Here is a 22,006-nt window from a genome sequence, read left to right as displayed (position 1 = left end):
AGGCGATAACACACCTAGTCACAGGGCTCGTGAGGGAAGGAAGCAAAAATTGAATCCAGGCCTTTCTTGCTCTTTCCCACTCTCTATTCCTCCTTCATTCCTTCCCTCCCCCCCCAACCCCCACCCCCGTCTCAGAGAAATGAAGAATTGAGATAGAATCTGCAATTTTCTGGCTGTTTCTTTAAGATACACACACACATATATATTTATTTATATATATGTATGTTTTATATATATGTATATATATAAAGTTTTTGCAGGGCGTTGGGAGCTCATGACAACTTTTTCTAAATAGTCATTCATTTAAATACTAAGTCAAATCATTTTGAAGGTAAAACCATAAATTCAAGCTCTTTAAACACAAAGGGGGAATATAAAGTAACAGTAACTGCCATCAGTGTGCCAAGAACTAGCGATAGGGCATGGTGTCAGGAGGGAGGAACGCCCCCGTCTCCACACCTAACCCACACTTAGAGGAGCACCCTGAGCAAACCGCTCACTCCCCAAGGCCCTCAGTCTTCCTACACAGAGACTCAAGGAGCGCTAGTTGAAGCGGCTGGGCTGTGTCTCCGAGCTGTGCTTGACAGACAAGTTCTCTTTGAACTACACTGAGTGGAGGGAAATGCCCGCACACTGGGAGGGCTGCAGGATGAGCTCACAGTAAGGAAACCAGAGATTTATACCTTCAGTATCATGTTGGGAGATGGGGTCCGGAGAATGGGGGAGAAGTGGTTTGTTTGCTAAGTGCCATGGCAGGCTGCAGACTTTAAATTTTTAGGTCTCCTTTCTTTCTAGGTGCCTATGTGATATGACTTCCCTGTAATGATTAAGTAGTAAGCCCCTGTGATGCTCCGAATGGAAAGCTCAGCGTTATTAGCAGACTCAATATAAAACTGCTTCCAAATACTTACAGTTCAAATACAGCAGCCCAGTCTGGAAGGAAAAGTAAATGCGTAAGCCCAGCTCCATGCATTCCAATAAATACGTCCGTGTTGTGCGTGATCCTCAGCTGATCTAAAAACCCAAGTTGCCTGTGATCATGCAGAACAACACAAGACAGATGGAGAGAAGAAAGAACTAGGTTGAGTTAGCTCTGATTCACGAGTGTGTTTCCAATTCTTAAATCACATTCCACCTTTATGATATTGTGCCAACTGCAAACCTAAACTATTACTTAATCACTTAACATCTGTAAATAAATAAATGAATGTCAGCTCACATTTTTTCTAAGTCAGCTCATCATTTTTAAAAACTTAAATATACTTGTTTTAAAAGACATTTTTAATAGCAATCTTAAATGGAAAACCAGGAACATTTGAGATAAATAAAACTGTCAAAATAAATAAAAATAGAATGTTATTCAGATCTACAGAGATATCACTATGAGGCAAGGCCATGAGCCAGAGATCTGCTTTGTCACTGTAAATAAACAAGCATTAAAGAGACGTTATGACAAACAAGCACCAAACTGAAAACTATTTCCTCGACAAAATAAAATAAAATATTTCGATTCCCAGTGCCTGTTCATGCAAAAATAAAATAAAATAAATTTCTCCTTGCGTGATTTAAGTAATTCAATGCCATCTGAGTACACCTAAAATTATCTCAGAGATGACCGGGTCATTTCCTTGCCTTTGGAACATGCTCATCCACAACTTTATGCATGTTAGGATTGTAAAAGTGTAAGACCAAGAAGCTAAGAGATGTGCAAACTCAAAAGAAAATCAGTGCTGAAAAAGTTCATTGAAGTTAGGCAGGAGAGAAATGCCAGAATAGGAATCACACTCGGAATACATAATGGAATTAGGTCTCCCAGTCCCACTTTACCCAAAGTAAAGAAAAAATAAATGATCAAGATTATTTTGGATCTAAGAAGGGATCCAATTAGTTGCTCCTCTTTAAAGAGCTTCCTCTCACAGTACAGCAAAAACCCCACACAGTGCTAAAGGGAGATGATAGCCCCATTCTATGTCTCACACCAGGGGCACATGCCTCAGTTTCTCCAGGAATCGGACCTGATGACCATCCACCCAGGTGTATAAACCTCTGGGACAGCCAGTTGTGGGAAGCTCCTGTGGATTAGCACTCACAACTCCCCACGCTTCTTGGTTACTAATGCTTCCATCAGACTGGCAAAGTATGAATTTATTGTCATTCTTCCTTCATCCAGAAAACTCCTGCATACACTTAAAACCCAATCAAGTGAGTTTTAAGCCTCAAAGGCACCAACCACCCCTCCAACCTTGCTCTTTCAGGCAGATATCAAGGTCCCTTTTGCGATTCTTCATATGTCAATGAGGGCAGTTACCATATTGTAGCATAATTTGTAAAACGGAAACAACTTTTTCAACCTTGCAGGACCATTGAAAGAGGGAAATGAGATAAAGCAAATAAAGCATAATAGCAAGTCTCAAATGGCAGCTGTTCTTAAGATTGTATGCCTCTGATTCAGTGTCTGAGGTCCCCAAGACAAGAGCTAGGCCACCCTTGTCACTGGATTCCTCCTGCTAAGCATGGTGACAGCTCCTGGGTACCCACTGCGGATTGGGTAGCACCTACCCAAAATTCATGTTTACTCAGAACCTCAGGATGTGACCTTCTTTGGAATAAGAGTCTTTACAGATGTCATTAAACTAAGCTTCAAGATGAGATCATACTGGATTAGGATGTCCCCTAAATCCGATGAGCATGTCTTTATAAGAATGGGAGAGAACAGAGATAGACAGGGAAAGGATGAGATTGTGGAGACACAGAGACAGAGACGGGAGTTGTGCTGCCACAAGCCAAAGATACCAGGAGCCACCAGGAGCTGGAGAAGGCCAGGGAGGACCCACCCCTACAGCCTTCAGAGGGAACGTGGCTCTGCTAACACTGGAGTTCATACTTCTGGCCTCCAGAACTGTGAGAGAATAAATGTGTTGTTTTGAGCCACTCAGTTTGTGGTTATTTGTTACAGTGGCCCTTGCAAACTATGGCAGTATCCAAAAAAGATTTGTTGTATAACAATCTTTAACTAATGAATCCCCATGCTTATGCTCTCTGCAATACTTTTAGCCTATTCATATCGGATACACATATGCAGGTATACATAAAACTTTCTTTATAACAGAGAGCGAGAGAAACCATTCATAGTGTTAAATTAGGAAAACGGGAATAGAGCTGTGGGTAGGAGAAGTGGGGCGAAGTGAGAAAAACAAAGTTTTCACTTTTCCTTTTAAACTCTACTGTCTTAGCTTTTTCAACCAGGAACATGTTCCACTCTTACAGAATTATTGTTTTTAAATGAACAGGAGTTACCTAAACAGTGGATGATGGGTATATTTTGTTTTTCTAAGTCTTTTACTTGTATCAGAATTTTTAAACAAATTTAAATTTAAAAATAAAAACTCTCATATTAACCTATGACCTTCAGATAATTCTCATATAAATAATTTCAGGTCAGAAGTTGAAACCTGGCAATTGGCAGGGGAAAATTAGCCTATAACATGTTTTGTTTTCCTTCTAATTCAAAAATAGTGGCCAACTTTTAAGAATTCAAAAATTTCAAATAAAAATCAGGACTCATTACTTTTTTTGAAAAATGGGAAGGTATGGCAACATCAGGCACCATAAAATGAAAGCCACTGTAGCTATGCCTGGGGTTCTCACCTGCCACTTCATTCCAGATGGCACCTCCTTGTCCCTTCTGCATCTACACAGTACCTAGAGCTCCCAGGCTAGAAGCGATTTCTACCCACTTCAACTCATCCAAGCAAAAGACAGTGAATGTCTCCAAAAGGACAACTAGCACATGGTCTCACTATATGAAATGATTAGAATAAGCCAATTCATCGTGTCAGAAACTAGAATAGAGTTTACCAGGGGCCAGGGTGGGGACAGGGAATGGGGACTTAGTGCTTAAGTGGTGCAGAGTTTCTACTTGGGGTGATGATGGAGACCTGGTGGTAATGGATCCTGGTGATGGCAGCACAACGTTATAAACATAATGAACGTCACTGAATGATATATTTGAGTGATATATGACATCGCTCAAATGATATATTTGATATATTCAAATGATGTATTTGAATGATAAATTTTTTATAATATAAAAAGAGGATTTTTTATATTATAAATAAAAATAGAATAAAAATTTTAAAAACAAACAAAAATAGGTCTAGACAACATAGTGAACCCAAATGTAAACTGCAGACTGTAGTTTATAGTATAATTATAATAATTTCGCTTCATCAATCATAACAAAGGTACCATACTAATGCAAAGCATTAATAATAGGGAAAACTGTGTCATGTTAAGGGGAGATATTAGGAACTCCATTTTCTGCATGATTTTTCTATAATTAAAAAAATTATTTTTTGAAACGACAGTAGTGTCTTAGAGTGGGTTATGTACTTACTTATATTTGTAATCCACAATTTGCACTTCAAATGTAGATACTGTTTTCAGTGCATTTACAAGCTGAGGGAAAAAGAGAAACATTTAGAATTTCTTTTCCTTCTTTCTCTCTGTTTTATTTTCCTTTATGACTCCTAATAAATTTTTTTTTCCCACATAAAACATTTTCAGGTATTAAGTACCCCTCAGGTCAACTGTTTAAACCCTTACTTGAATTCAACTCCAGGATCTACCCCTTGGACACACGGCTTTACCTCCAGAATGTTCCACCACAGTGGGCTGCTATGAGGCTGAATGGAGAAAATCTGTGGACGCAAAGTGCTCACAGGAGCACAGTAAATGCCAGCTGTTATTACGAGTTGCTAATCATTCATACAACTTTCAACATGTTTATTGGGCACTTACTATGTTCCAGACATTATATTAAGAGCATTCTTCCCACTCACTGTCTCATTTCATACAAACCACTGGCACTCTGGACCCATTCCTCTGGTAATATTAAATTCTTGGCAGAAAAATACTTTCAATATTTATACACAGGAAAAAAAAGGATTTGTGCTTGTTTGACATGGTTATACACCCCAAGAAAAGCCATGTTTTCTTTCCTAATCTAATCTTGTTGGGGCAGACCAACAAAGTTTAGAGTGGAAACTTTGATTGGATTGTTTCATGGAGAGTGACATGCCCAATTGTGGGTGTGGCCTTTTGATTAGATGGAAATGTGACTCCACCTATTCAAGGTAGGTCTTGATTCATTTACTAGAATCCTTTAAAAGAGGAAACATTTTGGAGAAAGCTCATAGTTGACAGAGACGCAGATTTTTGAAGATGCTTGGAGTGCTGAATGAGAGAGCAGATGCACAGACATAGATGTTTAGAGATGCAAAGCCCAGGAGACATAGCCAAGTGCCTTCCCACGAGATGCTGAGCAAGCCAGAATCCAGAGTTATGTCCCGGAGGAGCTAAGTGAAGGCTCACAGATGCTTAGAGAAGAAACCACTGGCATCAGAAGCTGGAAACAAAGGAACTGAGAAGAGGATGAGCAGATGCCAGCCACGTGCCTTCCCATGTGCAGGTATTGGCCTTCCTTGAGTCAAAGTATCTTTCTTGGGATGCTTAGTTTGTATATTTTTATTGCTTTAGAAAGTAAACTTGAAACTTAATAAATTGCCTTTGAAAATTCTGGTACATTGCATTCTGGCAGCAATAACAAACTAATACAGTATTCTTCTAGCACACAGAAAGTAACCAAGCACAATTAATTTATAAGCAAAAGGCTAGCAGTGATGGCTCTCTAGGTCCCTTACAATCAGGCCAGCCTAACCCAACAATGGGGTCAGTGCCACGCACTGATGTCTGCCCACGCATCCCGCTGCAGTGTGGGGCCACCGCCTACAATACCAACAGCACGTGTCACTGATGTGCACTAAAATTGTGCCTGGTACGTCTATGTGCTTTAAGGACACTTAATTGTCATGAAAATTATACTAAGAAGAGATTATTATTATTTTGACCATTTTATAAATGAGACAGCTGAAGCTTAGAGAAGTCAAATAACTTTCCCAGCGCTTCTTGGCTACCACATGGCAGAACCAAAATCAAATCCAGGTTGCTTGACCCCAGATTCTGTGTTTTTAACCGGTGCATTCTAGTGTCCTGCTTATAAAAAGCAACAAGTTGGAGGTGATGGTAGCACAACATTGTAACATAATTAGCAGCACTGAATTATATATTTGAAGTGGTTAAAATGGAAAATTTTAGGCTGTATATACATTATCAGAATAAAACTGAAAAAAAAACAATTGTACAGTACAAGCAGCGATACCTCATTAAACTATGGACTATTATTGATAGTGTTTCATCAATTGTAACAAGTATAGCACACTAATACAAAATGTTAACAATGGGGAGAACTCTGTGTGTGTCTATTTATGTGTGTGTTGTCTGCAGGAAGCCTGTGCTTTCTGTGTGGTCTTTCTGTAAACCTACAACCACTTTAAGAAAAAAGGAAGCAACAGGCAGTGACCAAACTCCAGCCCTGCCCCATTATACACACACATGGTCATAAAATCAAGTTTCTTTCTCTGCAGCCCTTGGACTCCCATAAATCTACTAATCACATCTCCTAAGTTGTTGGAGTGATGAAAGATTAGAATTCCATTTTCCAGGAGAGAATCAATTACACGGCACAAGCCTGCATCCCCCAAAAGCGATCACGTGTCCTGAGCCCCGCATGGCAGGGTGGCTCTTCACAGCGTTTCCAGTCAGACTGAAGAGATGGTCACATCCCTTCCAACACGGCACTCCAACCCTGAGATCAGGCAGGATTCTATGAACAATCATTTAATTAGGGAATCTGCGTTTTATTTTCTATTCACTAATCAAATTATAGTGAAAGGTGCTTGCTTCACTCCCATTCCTTAGGAGAAGGGCTGCCAGTTGGGTGCTCTCTGGCTCAGAGCTGGGACCTGAACTGTCAAGTCTCTTTTGGGTAAAATCACTGGACAATCTGTACAACTAGATCTGAAAAAAAACTTGACGCCTGCATGTCAATATCCTGCTGCTGCACCTGCCTGCACCTTTATATTGGGCTCCTTTGCAGAGGCGTGGTGCTCTTCCTCAGCCTGCCCCTTCCTGATGGGCTGGGAACAAGGGCAGAGTCAGCCTCCTCTAAGACCCATCGCTTTTATAAGCAGGAAAGCACACCTTGGCTCAAACCTTCATTCCAGCTCCCTGGCTGGGTGACCTTGTGGATGTTTGTTAACCTCTCAGCCTCATGATAACAAAATATCTACCTTGTGGCTTGGCGGGAGGGTCGAGAGTGATGATGCATTGGGAGCATATAGTACTACGCTTGGCACATCGTCAGCACTCAGTATGACATATCTGTACCTATACGGACTATGGGTCTGTCTGCTATTGAGGAATCCTGCCTATCTACACACCTGCATTGCACTGTTCGGTGCTCTCCTCCCCTCAGGACTTTAAAAGAAAATTCTCATTCTTTCCATCCATACAGCTTACAATCAGTGGCCCCCAATATGCCGTATGTTTTTGTACTTCATGATGCATGTGGGTCTTGAAAAGCTAATTGCATAATCTTGGCCAGCCTGCTGTCATCCCAATTAACCTGCATAGAACATTTTACCCATGACTTGAGTTTTCCCACCTCAAGTCTACTTAACTGCTCAAGCTAAAGGCCCAGGACTCACACATGATACTTGAGGCCTTTCCTGGCCCTACAGAATATAAGGAGGTAGATTCCAACCACATTGTAAGTTCTAATCTCTAAAGATGGATCCTGAACCCATCTATTGTGTCCATCTCTACCATCATCACCTTAGTCCATCCTATCTCATTTGGGCCCCTAATCAATCACCCTCCTCCTTTTCTTGCAGCCAGAGTGATTAAATAATAATAATAATACTGCCCATTCATTCTCACCCTGTGTGTTAGTTCTCTATTTGCTGCTGTAACAAATTACCACAAATTTAACAGCTTAAAACAACATAATTCATTATCTTACAGTTCTGTAGAACAGAAACCCAACATGTAAAAATGCAACCTCAGTAAAATCAAGGTGTGGGCAGGGCTGGGTTCCTTTCTGAGGCTCCAGGTGAGAATCCACTTCCTTGCCATTTTGCCTACTTACCTACTTGCCCTGGCTTGGGGCCCTTTCAAAGCCAGCAACGTTACATCTCTCTGCCCCTGCCTCAGTTATCACCATCTTCTTCTCTGCTCTTCTGCCTCTCTCTTCCACTTTAAAGGAAGAACTTACCTGAGACAGAATCAGCGAGAAGATCCAGCCATGAAAAGAACTTTCCAGGCAGAGGCAACGGTTTTCTGGTGGGCTAAGCATAAGGCCCTGTTGTGATTCCACTGGGCCCACCCAGATAACGCAAGACAATCTCTCTATCTTGAGGTCACCTGTCTAGCATTCTTCATTCCATCTGCATCTTAATTCCTCTTTGCTGTGCAACCTAACATATCTACATATTCGGGGATTCAGTCATGGACATTAAGAAGCCATCATTCTACACCCCACCCCGTTTGAAACTTTGAAGTAGCTTCTGCTGATACTGGAATAACGCCTCATCCCCTACTTGAGGATTATGAAGCTGATATGGTTTGTGGTTTCCCCACACCATGCCTGGCCTCTCTGCTCAGTTCTGCTCTCACCACACCTCTCTCTGCCAAACACCCAAGCCTCAGTCTACCAGAGGATACTTTCCTCTGCCTGGAAGGCTCTTTTCTTGACAGAATTCTTCTCAGTTCAAGCAGTCAGTCCGGCCTCAACTGACTGCCCTCTGTCTGTCCTTACCCCCAAGCTCTAGCATCACCCCGTCTTTTATTTCCTTCACTGCACGATCACTACCTGAAGTCACGTTATTTAGTGATTTGTTTTATTATTTCTTGTTTATCTCTTCCTTTAGAGCATAAGCTCCCTGAGGGCGGGGATCTTGTCTGGTTGTCTACTCTGTCTCCAGGGCCTAGAACATGGGTTGGCACCTCGTGGATACTAAACACATTAGGTGGAATGAACCGTACCATTGCAAGGCTATCTTCAGACCACAATGCTAAAGGCAGGGACCTTGCATGGTGATCTCATGGAGGCTAAATACAGTTTATGAGCTGATGAAGTGAGTTGGAAACCCTAAGATGCAAATGATTTCCCTTCTTGTTTTTTTTTTTTTTTTTTGCAAAGAAGAATAGTAGTTTATTTATTCATATGGTACAGTTTGTACTGAAAGAAGTATTCTCTTTTCTCTACGCAGTCTTCAAGATCAGCTTGCACAAGAGGCATATGGGATATGAGGTGGTTCTCAGCTAATTTCTGCAGTGTGCCTCTTCCCTTAGTTGGAATGGAAATTAGAGGTAGAGGGAGTGGGGCTGAAGATCTTGGCAAAATGGGACAAAAATGTGTTCACATTGGTGAACCTTCATGTCTGAAATTATACTGCCAATATAAATAACTTTGGAAGTTTTCTCTTTTTTAGTTATTAGAGAAGTTGTGGGTTTATACAGGATTCCCATATATCCCCCTATTATTAACACCTGGAATTGATGTGGTATATTTGTTACAATTGATGAAAGTACTTTGTTATAATTATACTATTAACTGTAGTCCATGGTTTAGCTTAGCGGTCAATGTTTGTGTAGTGAAGTTCCACGAATTTTTTTAAATTTTAATTATATTACCATTTATATAATCGAAAATTTCCCCCTTTCGCCATATGCAAACAGACCAGTGATTTCTAAGATATACAACCATGTACAAGAAGAAAGACTATTCCAACTGAATCTACTGCTTGATGCCACAGTGTTGCCACACTCTATTAAAAGATACTCTCATTCATGAACTGTAACAAATGTACCACACCAGTGCAAGGTACTGATATTAGGGTGTTATACGGAAATTCTGTATTTTATGCATGATTTTTCTGTAAGTGTACACTTCTCTAATAAAATAAATAAATGAAAATATATATATATTTTAAAAGATACTCTCGCATTTTTGCTAATTGATGCAGAGGAGAAACATTTGCCAGTCTGTGGTGGTAAAGGCAGGACTCAAATAGTTTTTGTCTGCTTCCACTCTGAGTTGGTACAGATGCAAGTATACAAAAAGGCAAATCTTTTAATGTAACATGAAAAAATAAAGCTTACTAGTCATGGGAAGGTAAATTCAAAATGATAATATTAAAAATGCATACCAAAACCAGGCAAAGATATTACAAAAAAAGAAAACTACAGACCAATCTCTCTAATGAATATAGATGCAAAAATCCTCAATAAAATTCTAGCAAACAGTATCCAACAACACATTAAAAGAATTATACATCATGACCAAGTAGGATTCATCCCAGGTATGCAAGGATGGTTCAACATAAGAAAATCAATTAATGTAATACACCATATCAACAAATCAAAGCAGAAAAATCACATGATCATCTCAATTGATGCAGAGAAGGCATTTGACAAGATTCAATATCCTTTCCTGTTGAAAACACTTCAAAAGATAGGAATACAAGGGAACTTCCTTAAAATGATAGAGGGAATATATGAAAAACCCACAGCTAATATCATCCTCAATGGGGAAAAACTGAAAACTTTCCCCCTAAGATCAGGAACAAGACAAGGATGCCCACTATCACCACTACTATTCAACATTGTGTCGGAGGTTCTAGCCAGAGCAATTAGACAAGAAAAAGAAATACAAGGCATCAAAATTGGAAAGGAAGAAGTAAAACTATCACTGTTTGCAGACGATATGATACTATATGTCGAAAACCCGGAAAAATCCACAACAAAACTACTAGAGCTAATAAATGAGTACAGCAAAGTAGCAGGTTACAAGATCAACATTCAAAAATCTGTAGCATTTCTATACACTAGCAATGAACAAGCTGAGGGGGAAATCAAGAAACAAATCCCATTTACAATTGCAACTAAAAGAATAAAATACCTAGGAATAAATTTAACTAAAGAGACAAAAAACCTATATAAAGAAAACTACAAAAAACTGCTAAAAGAAATCACAGAAGACCTAAATAGACGGAAGGGCATACCGTGTTCATGGATTGGAAGACTTAATATAGTTAAGATGTCAATCCTACCTAAATTGATCTACAGATTCAATGCAATACCAATCAAAATCCCAACAACTTATTTTTCAGAAATAGAAAAACCAATAAGCAAATTTATCTGGAAGGGCAGGGTGCCCCAAATTGCTAAAAACATCTTGAGGAAAAAAAACGAAGCTGGAGGTCTCACGCTGCCAGACTTTAAGGCATATTATGAAGTCACAGTGGTCAAAACAGCATGGTATTGGCATAAAGATAGATATATCGACCAATGGAATCGAATAGGGTGCTCAGATATAGACCCTCTCATCTATGGACATTTGATCTCTGATAAGGCAGTCAAGCCAACTCACCTGGGACAGAAGAGTCTCTTCAATAAATGGCGCCTAGAGAACTGGATATCCATATGCAAAAGAATGAAAGAAGACCCATATCTCACACCCTATACAAAAGTTAACTCAAAATGGATCAAAGATCTAAACATTAGGTCTAAGACCATAAAACAGAGGAAAATGTAGGGAGATATCTTATGAAACTTACAATTGGAGGCGGTTTTATGGACCTTAAACCTAAACAAGAGCACTGAAGAAAGAAAGAAATAAATGGGAGCTCCTCAAAATTAAACACTTTTGTGCATCAAAGAACTTCATCAAGAAAGTAGAAAGACAGCCTACACAATGGGAGATAATATTTGGAAATGACATATCAGATAAAGGTCTAGTATCCAGAATTTATAAAGAGATTGTTCAACTCAACAAGAAAAAGACAGCCAACCCAATTACAAAATAGGAAAAAGACTTGAACAGACACCTACCAGAAGAGGAAATACAAATGGCCAAAAGGCACATGAAGAGATGCTCAATGTCCCTGCCCATTAGAGAAATGCAAATCAAAACCACAATGAGATATCATCTCACACCCACCAGAATGACCATTATCAACAAAACAGAAAATGACAAGTGCTGGAGAGGATGCGGAGAAAGAGGCACACTTATCCACTGTTGGTGGGAATGTCAAATGGTGCAACCACTGTGGAAGGCAGTTTGGCGGTTCCTCAAAAAGCTGAATATAGAATTGCCATACGACCCAGCAATACCATTGCTGGGTATCTACTCAAAGGACTTAAGGGCAAAGACACAAACGGACATTTGCACACCAATGTTTATAGCAGCATTATTTACAATTGCAAAGAGATGGAAACAGCCAAAATGTCCATCAACAGAAGAATGGCTAAACAAACTGTGGTATATACATACGATGGAATATTATGCAGCTTTAAGACAGGATAAACTTATGAAGCATGTAATAACATGGATGGACCTAGAGAACATTATGCTGAGTGAGTCCAGCCAAAAACTAAAGGACAAATACTGTATGGTCCCACTGATGTGAACAGACATTCGAGAATAAACTTGGAATATGTCATTGGTAACAGAGTCCAGCAGGAGTTAGAAACAGGGTAAGATAATGGGTAATTGGAGCTGAAGGGATACAGACTGTGCAACAGGACTAGATACAAAAATGGACAGCACAATAATACCTAATTGTAAATAATCATGTTAAAACACTGAATGAAGCTGCATCTGAGCTATAGGTTTTTTTTCGTTTGTTTGTTTGTTTTTTTACTATTATTATTACTTTTGTTTCTTTTCTCTATATTAACATTCTATATCTTTTTCTGTTGTGTTGCTAGTTCTTCTAAACCGATGCAAATGTACAAAGAAACGATGATCATGCATCTATGTGATGATGTTAAGAATTACTGATTGCATATGTAGAATGGTATGATTTCTAAATGTTGGGTTAATTTCTTTTTTTTTGTTAATTAATAAAAAAAAAATGCATACCAAAAACTAACCTCATTTTGGTTTAGTATTTTCCGGTATTCTGTGCTCCGTGCAAGAATGGTTACTCGAATTTTTCCATCCTATAACCAAAAGAAAAAGCTAAAATTATGCTGGATATATCTGAACATAGAAATGAACATCTGAACACAAAGAGATGAAACTCAGTAAGGACACATTAATGTAACTACTATTTTTTAGCCTGATTCCTTCACAGTCTTTTCAGGAGATAAAAATGTGTTTACTCTATAGAATACAAAAACTCTTCATTACATTGCTTCTGTTTTTTTTGGTCAGTTGGGTGGACTTTTTGGCAAGGGTACTATGGGCTAGGAGTTATTTGGAAGAGAATGGGGTTCACAGAGCGGGGGGGGGAAGGAAGGGAAAGGAGAAAATAGCAAATACCCCCAGTATCGCTTTGCTTATCTTTCAGAGGTTGTCTGCAAATGATGTCAGATCACTCCAGGTCAGAAAACATTAACATAGAAAATACCATCTTCCGTATATTTCTTTTTTTGAAAAGATGTTGATCTTTGTTGGAGATGAAAAAAAAACCAAGTCCACCTCAAAACCCCTAATGGATTCATTACCTTGGGTCCCTCTTGTATGATATTTAGTCTGTGCAATACATGCTGAGAAAATGCTCTAAACAATCCAGTATTTTGACAGCCAGAGATCTAAAATAAAAGCAATGGCTCATATTACAATGATTACTTTTGCACTGCTATTTAAGATGCTTTGAGTTATGTATAAATTTTATCTTAAAATACATCAAGCATAAGTTCTATAAATAGAGGTGTGAACATCAGACAATATGCTTACCAGGGGGGTATTATAGAACAGCCCATACCTCATGCGGGGGAGCAATGAAAAAATAGCTTCTTTAAAACATACCTAAAAATGAAGATTTTTTACAAGATAAGAGAATAGAATTCTCACCTTTCACACCAAAACAGTGCTTATAAGTACAGATAAATAAATTTTAATTAATCTCCTTTTTACATTAAAATAATTTAAATAGCCAACTATTTCACACAAAGGGAATAAAATTAATATTTGGAGAAGAACTATAGAAAAAAAGCTGTTAAAAACTAAAGGGTCGGGGCAGTGCAATGGTGGCTCAGTGGCAGAATTCTCACCTGCCATGCCAGAGACCCAGGTTCATTTCCCATTACCTGCCCATGCTAAACAAAACAAAACAAGACAAAACAAACCTAAAAGTTGATGACAATGAAGATTCTTATAAAAAATAAACTAAGGGCAGTGCAACGGTGGCTCAATGACAAGAATTCTCCAGCCTGCCAAACTGGAGACCGGGTTCAATTCCCAGAGCTTACACATGCCAAAAAAAAAATTAAAAATTAAAAATAAACTAAGACGTCAGCAATCAATGGTAATAGCTGATACATATTCATATTAAATACTTATTTCGTGAGTGAGCCATCTGCACATTACAATATTTACAAATATTTCAGTAAAGTTTATAGTACCGTTTTAGAATCATAATTTTTCAAATGTATAACATCATAATCAGTGAATGCTTTCCACGTGTCAGAGAACAGGTCACCATATCCGTAGGAACTCTGAAGAAGGAAATAAAATAAGTTAGGGAAACAAAAGGATACAACATGGCTTTTCAAAGATGCAACAAAATGCCTGAATTAGTTGGTTAGTGGAAGAACTTATGATCTCAAACAAACTTATAAAACGCACTATCCAAAAAATGTTTTTTCATCTTGGGTCTGAGCAAATGCCTAAACTGATGAAATACCACCAGAAATAATCATCATAATTATAATCTTATCTGTTAGAAGTTTTATTTCTCTACCTCTAGCCCATTTTATTCTCGGTGTTAAAATTGTAGTTGTTATTGCTTTTTTTCTGTCAATGTGCTATCCAATCACAGCCACATACACCAACATCTGTGCACAGAACACACACATACACCACTGTTCGTATATACTCTGATATGCTCAGTGAGTAAAGACCGTCAGCATATATGAGACATACTGTTGGAAAGGAATTTCAGGGCAAGAAAATGTCTCCAAAGTTTTAACATTATATGTTATTGAGCCTTAAAAAAGAATGGCATTCCTGATGCCTGCCCATGCAAAATAAAAAAAGGAATGAAACTCTGATACATGCAACAAGATGGATGAAACTTGAAAAATAACATGTTGCGTGAAATGTCAAGCACAAAAGGACAAATATTATATGATCTCATTTATATGAAGTAATGAGAATAAGCAATTTCATAGCGTCAAAAACTAGAATAGAGTTTACCAGGGCCCAGAGTAAGCATAGAGAATGGTGACTTAAAGCTTCAGTGCTGTAGAGTTTCTGCTTGGGGTAATGGATATGTTTTGGTAATGGAAGGCGGTGATGGTAACACAGAATTGTTAATATGATTGACACCACTGAAGGCTGTATTTGAAAGCGATTAAAGTGGGGAATTTCAGGTTGTATATATGTTACCAGAATAAATTTTTCAAAACCATAGGAGTGTACAACACAAATAGTGAACTCTATTGTAAACTATGGACTACAGTGTATAGTATCAGTATAACAATATATCACCAATTGTAACAAAGGTACCACATTAATGCAATAATAGGGAAAACTGTGTGTGACGGATGGAACGCTGTACTTTCTGCATGATTTTGCTGTAAACATGGAACTTCTCCAATAAAAAAGATGCAATGTATGTAGTTCACAAAACAATCTCTCCATTGACCAATGAGTAACATGTTCTGGTCTGAAACAGTTTCGTACCCCCAGAAAAGACATTTTTTCAATTCTGATCTAATCTTGTGGGGCCTGACCTACTGTTTAGGGTGGAATCTTTGATTAGATTGCTTCCATGGAGGTTGTGGGTGTGGTCTTTTTTATTAGATGGAGATGTGACACTGCCCATTCAAGGTGGGTCTTGATTACTTTACCTGACTCCTTTAAAGGGACAGACATTTTGGAGAAAACACAGTCGCTTCAGAGCTGAAGAGATGCAGACATCTGGAGATGCCTGAAGTGCCAAAAGTAGCCCAGGTGCTAAGCAAAGACTCAAGAACCTGAAGAGGAGAACTCTCCAGCTCCAGGAGATGCTAAGCTAAGAGATGAAACCCAGAGTTCTCACCTGGAGCAGCTAAGTCAGGTGAGACCCACAGACACTTAGAGAGGAAGCCGCTGGAATCAGAAGCTGAAAGCAACCAACTGGGAGCAAGGACCAACAGATGCCAGTCATGTGTTCTCCCACGTAACTGACATCGGCCTTTCTTAAGTCAAGGTATCCTTATCTGGACACCTTAGTTTGGATATATTTATGGTCTGACAACTGTTAACCTGTAATTTCTAAATCCCCTTTCTAAAAACCAACTCATTTTTGGTATATTGCATTCTGGCAGCTTTAGCAAACTGAAACACATGTGATGGTTCCCTACGAACATTAGCAATAACAGTAACAATAATCACAGCATCTTATATCATCCTCTGTCCCAGGCACTATTCTAAGCACTTGACATTAACTCATTCAACAACCCCACAGCCCTAACAAGGTAAGTAATATAATCATCCCCATTTGACAGATGAGGAAAGTGAGATACTTATTTAGGTAATTTGCCTAAACTGTGAAACTGGTGAGTTGCAGGGCTGGAATTAAACCCAGTCTGTTTGGTACCAGGCTTCATGCTTATAACTTCTATTTCACAGTTGTCTCTCAGCAGGAACTAGTTCTTTTTAGCACATTTGCCAAATGCATTTCATTCATAGAAAGCAGGGATCAACTGAAGCTCCATCAGCTAAAGGAAAGAGATCAATTAATTTAAAAATGGTATAATAGATTGAAAAATTCAGCCAATGGAAATAAGAAATACGTATTGTAGGGTTACATTCAAAGTTTACAGTTGGTTATGCATTGTGTCCATTGTGTTCATGTCTTTTTATCTTTATAGCGTTCTTTTTACACATTTCGAAATTGCACTTAGTATTAAAGTTATTTCACAGTTGTTGAGAACTGTTAGATGTGGTGATTTAAACAAAAAAAGATCTCTTTCCTCAAAGTTTCTCTATTAAACTTGAATTAATCTGCTTTCCAAAGTTTAGATTATTAAGCAAAGTTTCTCCAATAAAGGCACTTCTCAGTGGCATCTAAAGTGAAATGCTCCTGTTCTGGCTCAATAATGATCATAATAAAAAGTAATTTAGTGGTTCTACACATTTTCTTGAGATAACATATTTCAGAAAAAAATAAGAAAATATAAGATATCTCTGAAAGGAAATTTTAATGATAAAATATAACAATTTCCTCAGGGAAATTACTAATGAATACCTTATTCAGTAATAACCACCTCTAGAAGATTCCTTTCCACATCTCCCAAGGAAATAGCAAACAACTGGAAACAAACTAAATGTGATCATGGAAAAGCCAGCAGATAAATACATGCCCTGATGCCACAAACATCCATGACTTCCATCAAATGGAATATCACACAGCTGCTAAAAGATGGTAACCCTAAAAGCTATGCTATATTGATAATCCTACGTCCATGATATAATAATGTTAATCATATTAGAGAATATATATATGAGGATATAAGTATGGCCTTATACAAGTCATATATATATGTATATGTATCCTTATACAAATCCTGATGGAAATTCTGTATAATAATATATTTTTCATTAAAGTTTCAAGTGTTAAAATATTTTTAAAATATTAACTCTTATTGTAATCAGGTATCACTTGTATGATTAACAAAACATTAAAGCTATACTACTTCTTGGCACAGGAAAATGTGGAAAGCCTGCAATCATCTCACTCTGCTTAACAAGATCAGCCCCTCCGTGCAGAAACACATCTGGGGAGAAGCCCGTCTATGCAAACTGGAGGTCGGTGACCTTGGACACTACTCCCCGAGCTCCCAGCCCCAAGGAAGCCCCAAGTCTGAAGGGAGAGGCCACACTGCTGAGCTCGCAGGAGAGGGATGGCTGTCTACCTCCTCACAGGGGCAGCTAGCAAAATGTCACAGGGTTTGACTTCACCAGGGTCTGAACCACTGCCCGCCTCCCTGCCCTTGTCCCTGAGTAAACTGCTCTCCCAAGGCCTTCCGGACCCGCCCTGTGGCAACAATATCCACCGTGGAGGCTTCCTATTGCGGTAGGGCCGGGGTCCCAGTGTCGATTAATTCAAGGCCTTACCAAGAAGAGAAACGGACAACGGCCACACAAAACCTTAACACTGTCCCGTTCAACTTACAGTGTTCTTCAAGCCTGAAATCTGGAGTAATTGGGCCGTGTTTGTGTATCCTGAAAACCCGACTGAGAACTAGCAAAGGCCTCTTTGATACCAAGAATGCAGGTTTGGGACACACAGAAGGTAGCGAAGGAAGGAGTTAACATCAGGGCAGCCACGTTGCTCGGCTACCTCCAGGCTGTCCGTCCAGCAGGGCCTGCGTGGCAGTCTAGATGCTCTAGCATCACCGGCCCCACTGAGGAGCAGCTTGGCATCTCCTCACTATAAAGGCATCCTGCTTATTCCATTCCACCAGAGAGAGGCAGGGGAGCAGAGGCTGGCTCACTTTTTCCACTTAAGGAAGACATGGAAAAGCAGGCAGCAAGGTCCAAAGAAGCTTCTAGTCTAGAAAACTTTCTATCAACTTAACAGTTTCCACAGAGGACTATGGAGAGCAGATAAAGTTCTGACTTTCTTTCAGAGCACAGGTCTGGGTTCAGACTGCCTGGACTGTAATCCTCTAAGTTGGATTTGCTCTTTTACCAGCTGACTGGGTTACCTTTCAACTCTTTGTCTGCTGCTCAGAGCCTCAGCTTCCTCAGATGTAAAATAAACTCATAGAAGTCTACTCCATGGGGGGTTAGAGCACTAACTGAGATAGCAAGTACAATTAGAAAAAAAAAAAAAGCAAAGCAACCGGGAGCTAATCATTCCAGGCTTCTGATAGCTGGTGATTGTGGTTTGGAAGTAGTTACACAAATATAAGAAAAGAAAGGGATTACTGTCCTCTTTGCTCACAGAAACATTTCCAAGAGATGAAACTGTGGCAGCAAAACTGGAAACACAAGAGGAAAACATAAACACATGTAAAGCAAGAAACTTAAAAGAAAACACTGGCCTGCCAAGAATTACAGAACTAAGTGTCATCAGATTTCAAATTAAATGAAAGATCTATGGAGGTATAATAACGAAACGCTTTCTCCATTGCAAACCCCATGTCTGTGAAAAAAAAAAAAAAGCACAAATAAGCCACTTTCCCTTCTGCATGAAAATTTGACCTTCAGTAAACTTCTAACACTGGTCTGTGGAACTAAAATGGTATCTTCTATAAATAAAATGTGTCAACTTGTTTCTAGGCAACATTGCTTTTGTTCTAAAAAGAGTCTCCATGGGTAACTTGCATCTGGACTGGAAATGGTGTGTTTGGGCTTCCCTGGGTGCCATGCCCCTGGTAACACGGTGCATCCCTTGTAGGATACTGGATGCTCTGCCAAAGCTGCTGTCTCAGGTAACATTATCCATTGGCCCTGTGGGAAGGAGACTCCTCAGCCAGGACAGCACCTGTACCTGACCCAGGGGCATGCCATCCTGCATCTGAGCTGGGACTTGTGAGCTGCTGGAAGGACTCCCTTAGAAGAAATACCTGATGCTGCCCTGCAGGCCAGCTGGAGTGCCCAGCAGTATCGTTCTGAATAGACTCATGCCAGGGGGATCTCTAAGCATCTTTTGAGTTGGGGTGTTTAATTTAATGGAACCTCAGATGACTCCTTGGTGAGTGTTCTAAATTCCCAATTTAGGCAACCTCTCTAGTGTACACTATAAACCACCGATTCCTCTTATTCACTGTCAGAGCTAACATTTAGAGGGCACTGACGGTGTGCCAGGTATTGTGACTCTTCACCCACTAAATAGTTTATCCTCAAAATGACACTGAGGAAAATAGTATGATTATCCTATTTCACAGATGAGGAGGCTGGGGCACACCGGGGTTACCGTGGTGGGTGGAGGGGAAAGATATGGAAAGAAGCAGACAAAAGGCGGGCAAAGAAAAGAAGAGGGAAAGAAACATTGCTCTAAAAACAAATGATGGGTGTGATTTCACAGATGCATTTATATAAATATCTGAGATTCATCCAGTATAGTGAGCTGAAACACTGCACAATTCAGCATGAAACAAGTGGCAACAGGGAAGTTGCTATTAAGCAAAGGTAATTATAAGAGGCCAAACTCTAATCAGAGGCAAGCTCTTAAAGTGCAGCCACAGAGGTTAAGCGAATGTCAATCTTAAAGGAACAGGGAGCACAAGTCTTTGGTCTTTGGAGCTCCATCTGCCCAAAGGGAGAAAATCTTTGGCTGCCTCACTCTAAAATTCAAAGAACAAGGACACAGATATCTCTGCAATGTGCACATGTATGTGTGTATGAGTACACGTACATGTCAGTGCACATGAACAGACACATCACACCCATTTACACAGATATGGAATGTATGTGTGTACGTGAACGTATATTTCAATGTGTGTGTCTTAGAATCACACATGCGCAAAGGAAGACAAAACCAGGGCGGAAACAGAGGCTCCTTCTTACTTACTGTGTCCCACATCACGATATACACGTCTGTACAGAATGAATTATTAATATGCTGAGTGATATAAAGGTTGATAAAATCACAAAAGTGATGATACATGTTAACACCTAGTATTGGAAAAAAGAAATCTGTGTTAATTAACTTCAAAGAACAAATGATTAAACAAATTTTATTCAATGCCATCTATTTATATACTTTGATGGGCTTTTAGTTTAAATAAATGGGGGGGGAAAAAAGCTTTTCAAAACACAAAATGTCCTATGCACAGTCCTCAACTTACAGATCAGTTTGGTTCAAAGCATATTTTAAAACTGATTATTGAGAAATCAAGAATGCATTTCCCACATGAGCAAAGGAACAAATGATCATTACATTTCCAGAAGAGACAACACAAGCCTAACTCAAAAAAGGGGTGGAACCGTAGGACCATGAACACTAATCATGGACTATTTTAAATCAATAAAGCGACAAAGGTTTATGGTAGAAATATCGTTTAAAATAAAAGGCAATGACAGCAACTATTAATGTTTTGGATTTTCATTCCTTCCTCTTTCTTCCCTATTTAATCACGATTTATACAACATTGCTTCTTAGGAAAATATTAACCAACTCCCATTTAAAAGAGCTAAGTGTCTCATGTTCTAATTGAATGAACATGAACTCTGGAGTCAGAAGAACTGGGTTGAATTCCAGCTCAGCCACTCATGACGATATTCTTAGATGATGTGGTAGTTAGATTCAGTTGTCAACTTGGCCAGGTGAAAGCACCTAGTTCTGTTGCCGTGGACATGATCCAATGGTACATGAACCTCATCTGTTGCTGATTACATCTGCAGTCTGCTAGGAGGCGTGCCTGCTGCAATGAATGACGTTTGACTTAATGGGCTGCTGCTTAAATGAGACAGAGCAATGTAGCACAGCCCAAGCAGCTCAGCATTCCTCATTTCAGCACTTGTAGCTCAGCTCAGGCCTTTGGAGAGGCAGAAAGGAATCACCCTGAGGAAAGTTGTTGGAACCTACAGGCCTGGAGAGAGGGCCAGCAGAAACCCTTCTGTGCCCTCCCACATAAGAAAGAACCTCAGTGAAAAGTTAGCTGCCTTTCCTCTGAAGAACAAAATAAATCCCCTTTTATTAAAAGCCAATCTATCTCTGGTGTGTTGCATTCCAGCAGCTAGCAAACTAGAACAGATGAGTTCATAAATTCCCGAAGCTTTAGCTTCTCTATTAGAAAGAGAAAAGTGTTATATCTAAGTGCCAAGTTTGCTGTGAGAAATCCCGAGGTAGTATGTCTGAAGCACCCTGGCATATAATAGGTTCTTTTTTGAGGTGCATGGAATGGGAATCAAACCCAGGTCTCTGTCATGGAAGGTGAGCATCCTACCACTGAGCCACCCATGCACCCTATACGGTAGGTTCTTAATGAGGACCAGCTAGATCCCCACAGGTCAAATAGAGCAGAGAGGAAGATGGCTGCCACTGTTTTTAAGTATCGAAGTCTGTCTTTAAAAAGAAACAGAATGCACGCTCTCTCAACTTAGGTATGCAGTTACCCAGCATCCAACCTGGAAATGTGCAAATCTAAATGAGATAAA

The 22,006-nt window shown here is 39.4% G+C and overlaps 1 protein-coding gene across 4 annotated transcripts in view; it reads right to left on the bottom strand.

The window, feature by feature from the left end:
• The window catches only part of EOGT (EGF domain specific O-linked N-acetylglucosamine transferase), a 43,311-nt gene that overhangs the window by 6,116 nt on the left and 15,189 nt on the right, over nucleotides 1–22,006 (bottom strand). For all 4 annotated transcript variants that reach the window (XM_077128753.1, XM_077128752.1, XM_077128754.1 and 1 more), the window contains 7 exons: nucleotides 20,418–20,521; nucleotides 14,314–14,406; nucleotides 13,646–13,717; nucleotides 13,414–13,500; nucleotides 12,838–12,906; nucleotides 4,397–4,458; nucleotides 912–1,031 (listed from right to left, as the gene is read on the bottom strand). In XM_077128753.1, the coding sequence (XP_076984868.1) occupies nucleotides 912–1,031; nucleotides 4,397–4,458; nucleotides 12,838–12,906; nucleotides 13,414–13,500; nucleotides 13,646–13,717; nucleotides 14,314–14,406; nucleotides 20,418–20,521 (607 nt within the window). The remainder of the gene's footprint in view (nucleotides 1–911; nucleotides 1,032–4,396; nucleotides 4,459–12,837; nucleotides 12,907–13,413; nucleotides 13,501–13,645; nucleotides 13,718–14,313; nucleotides 14,407–20,417; nucleotides 20,522–22,006) is intronic.

Source organism: Tamandua tetradactyla, chromosome 15 (assembly GCF_023851605.1).
Source record: "Tamandua tetradactyla isolate mTamTet1 chromosome 15, mTamTet1.pri, whole genome shotgun sequence".
NCBI classification, from domain to species: Eukaryota; Metazoa; Chordata; class Mammalia; order Pilosa; family Myrmecophagidae; genus Tamandua; species Tamandua tetradactyla.
The sequence above is the reverse complement of the archived record's forward strand: the minus strand, read 5'-3'. Positions and strand labels throughout refer to the sequence as shown.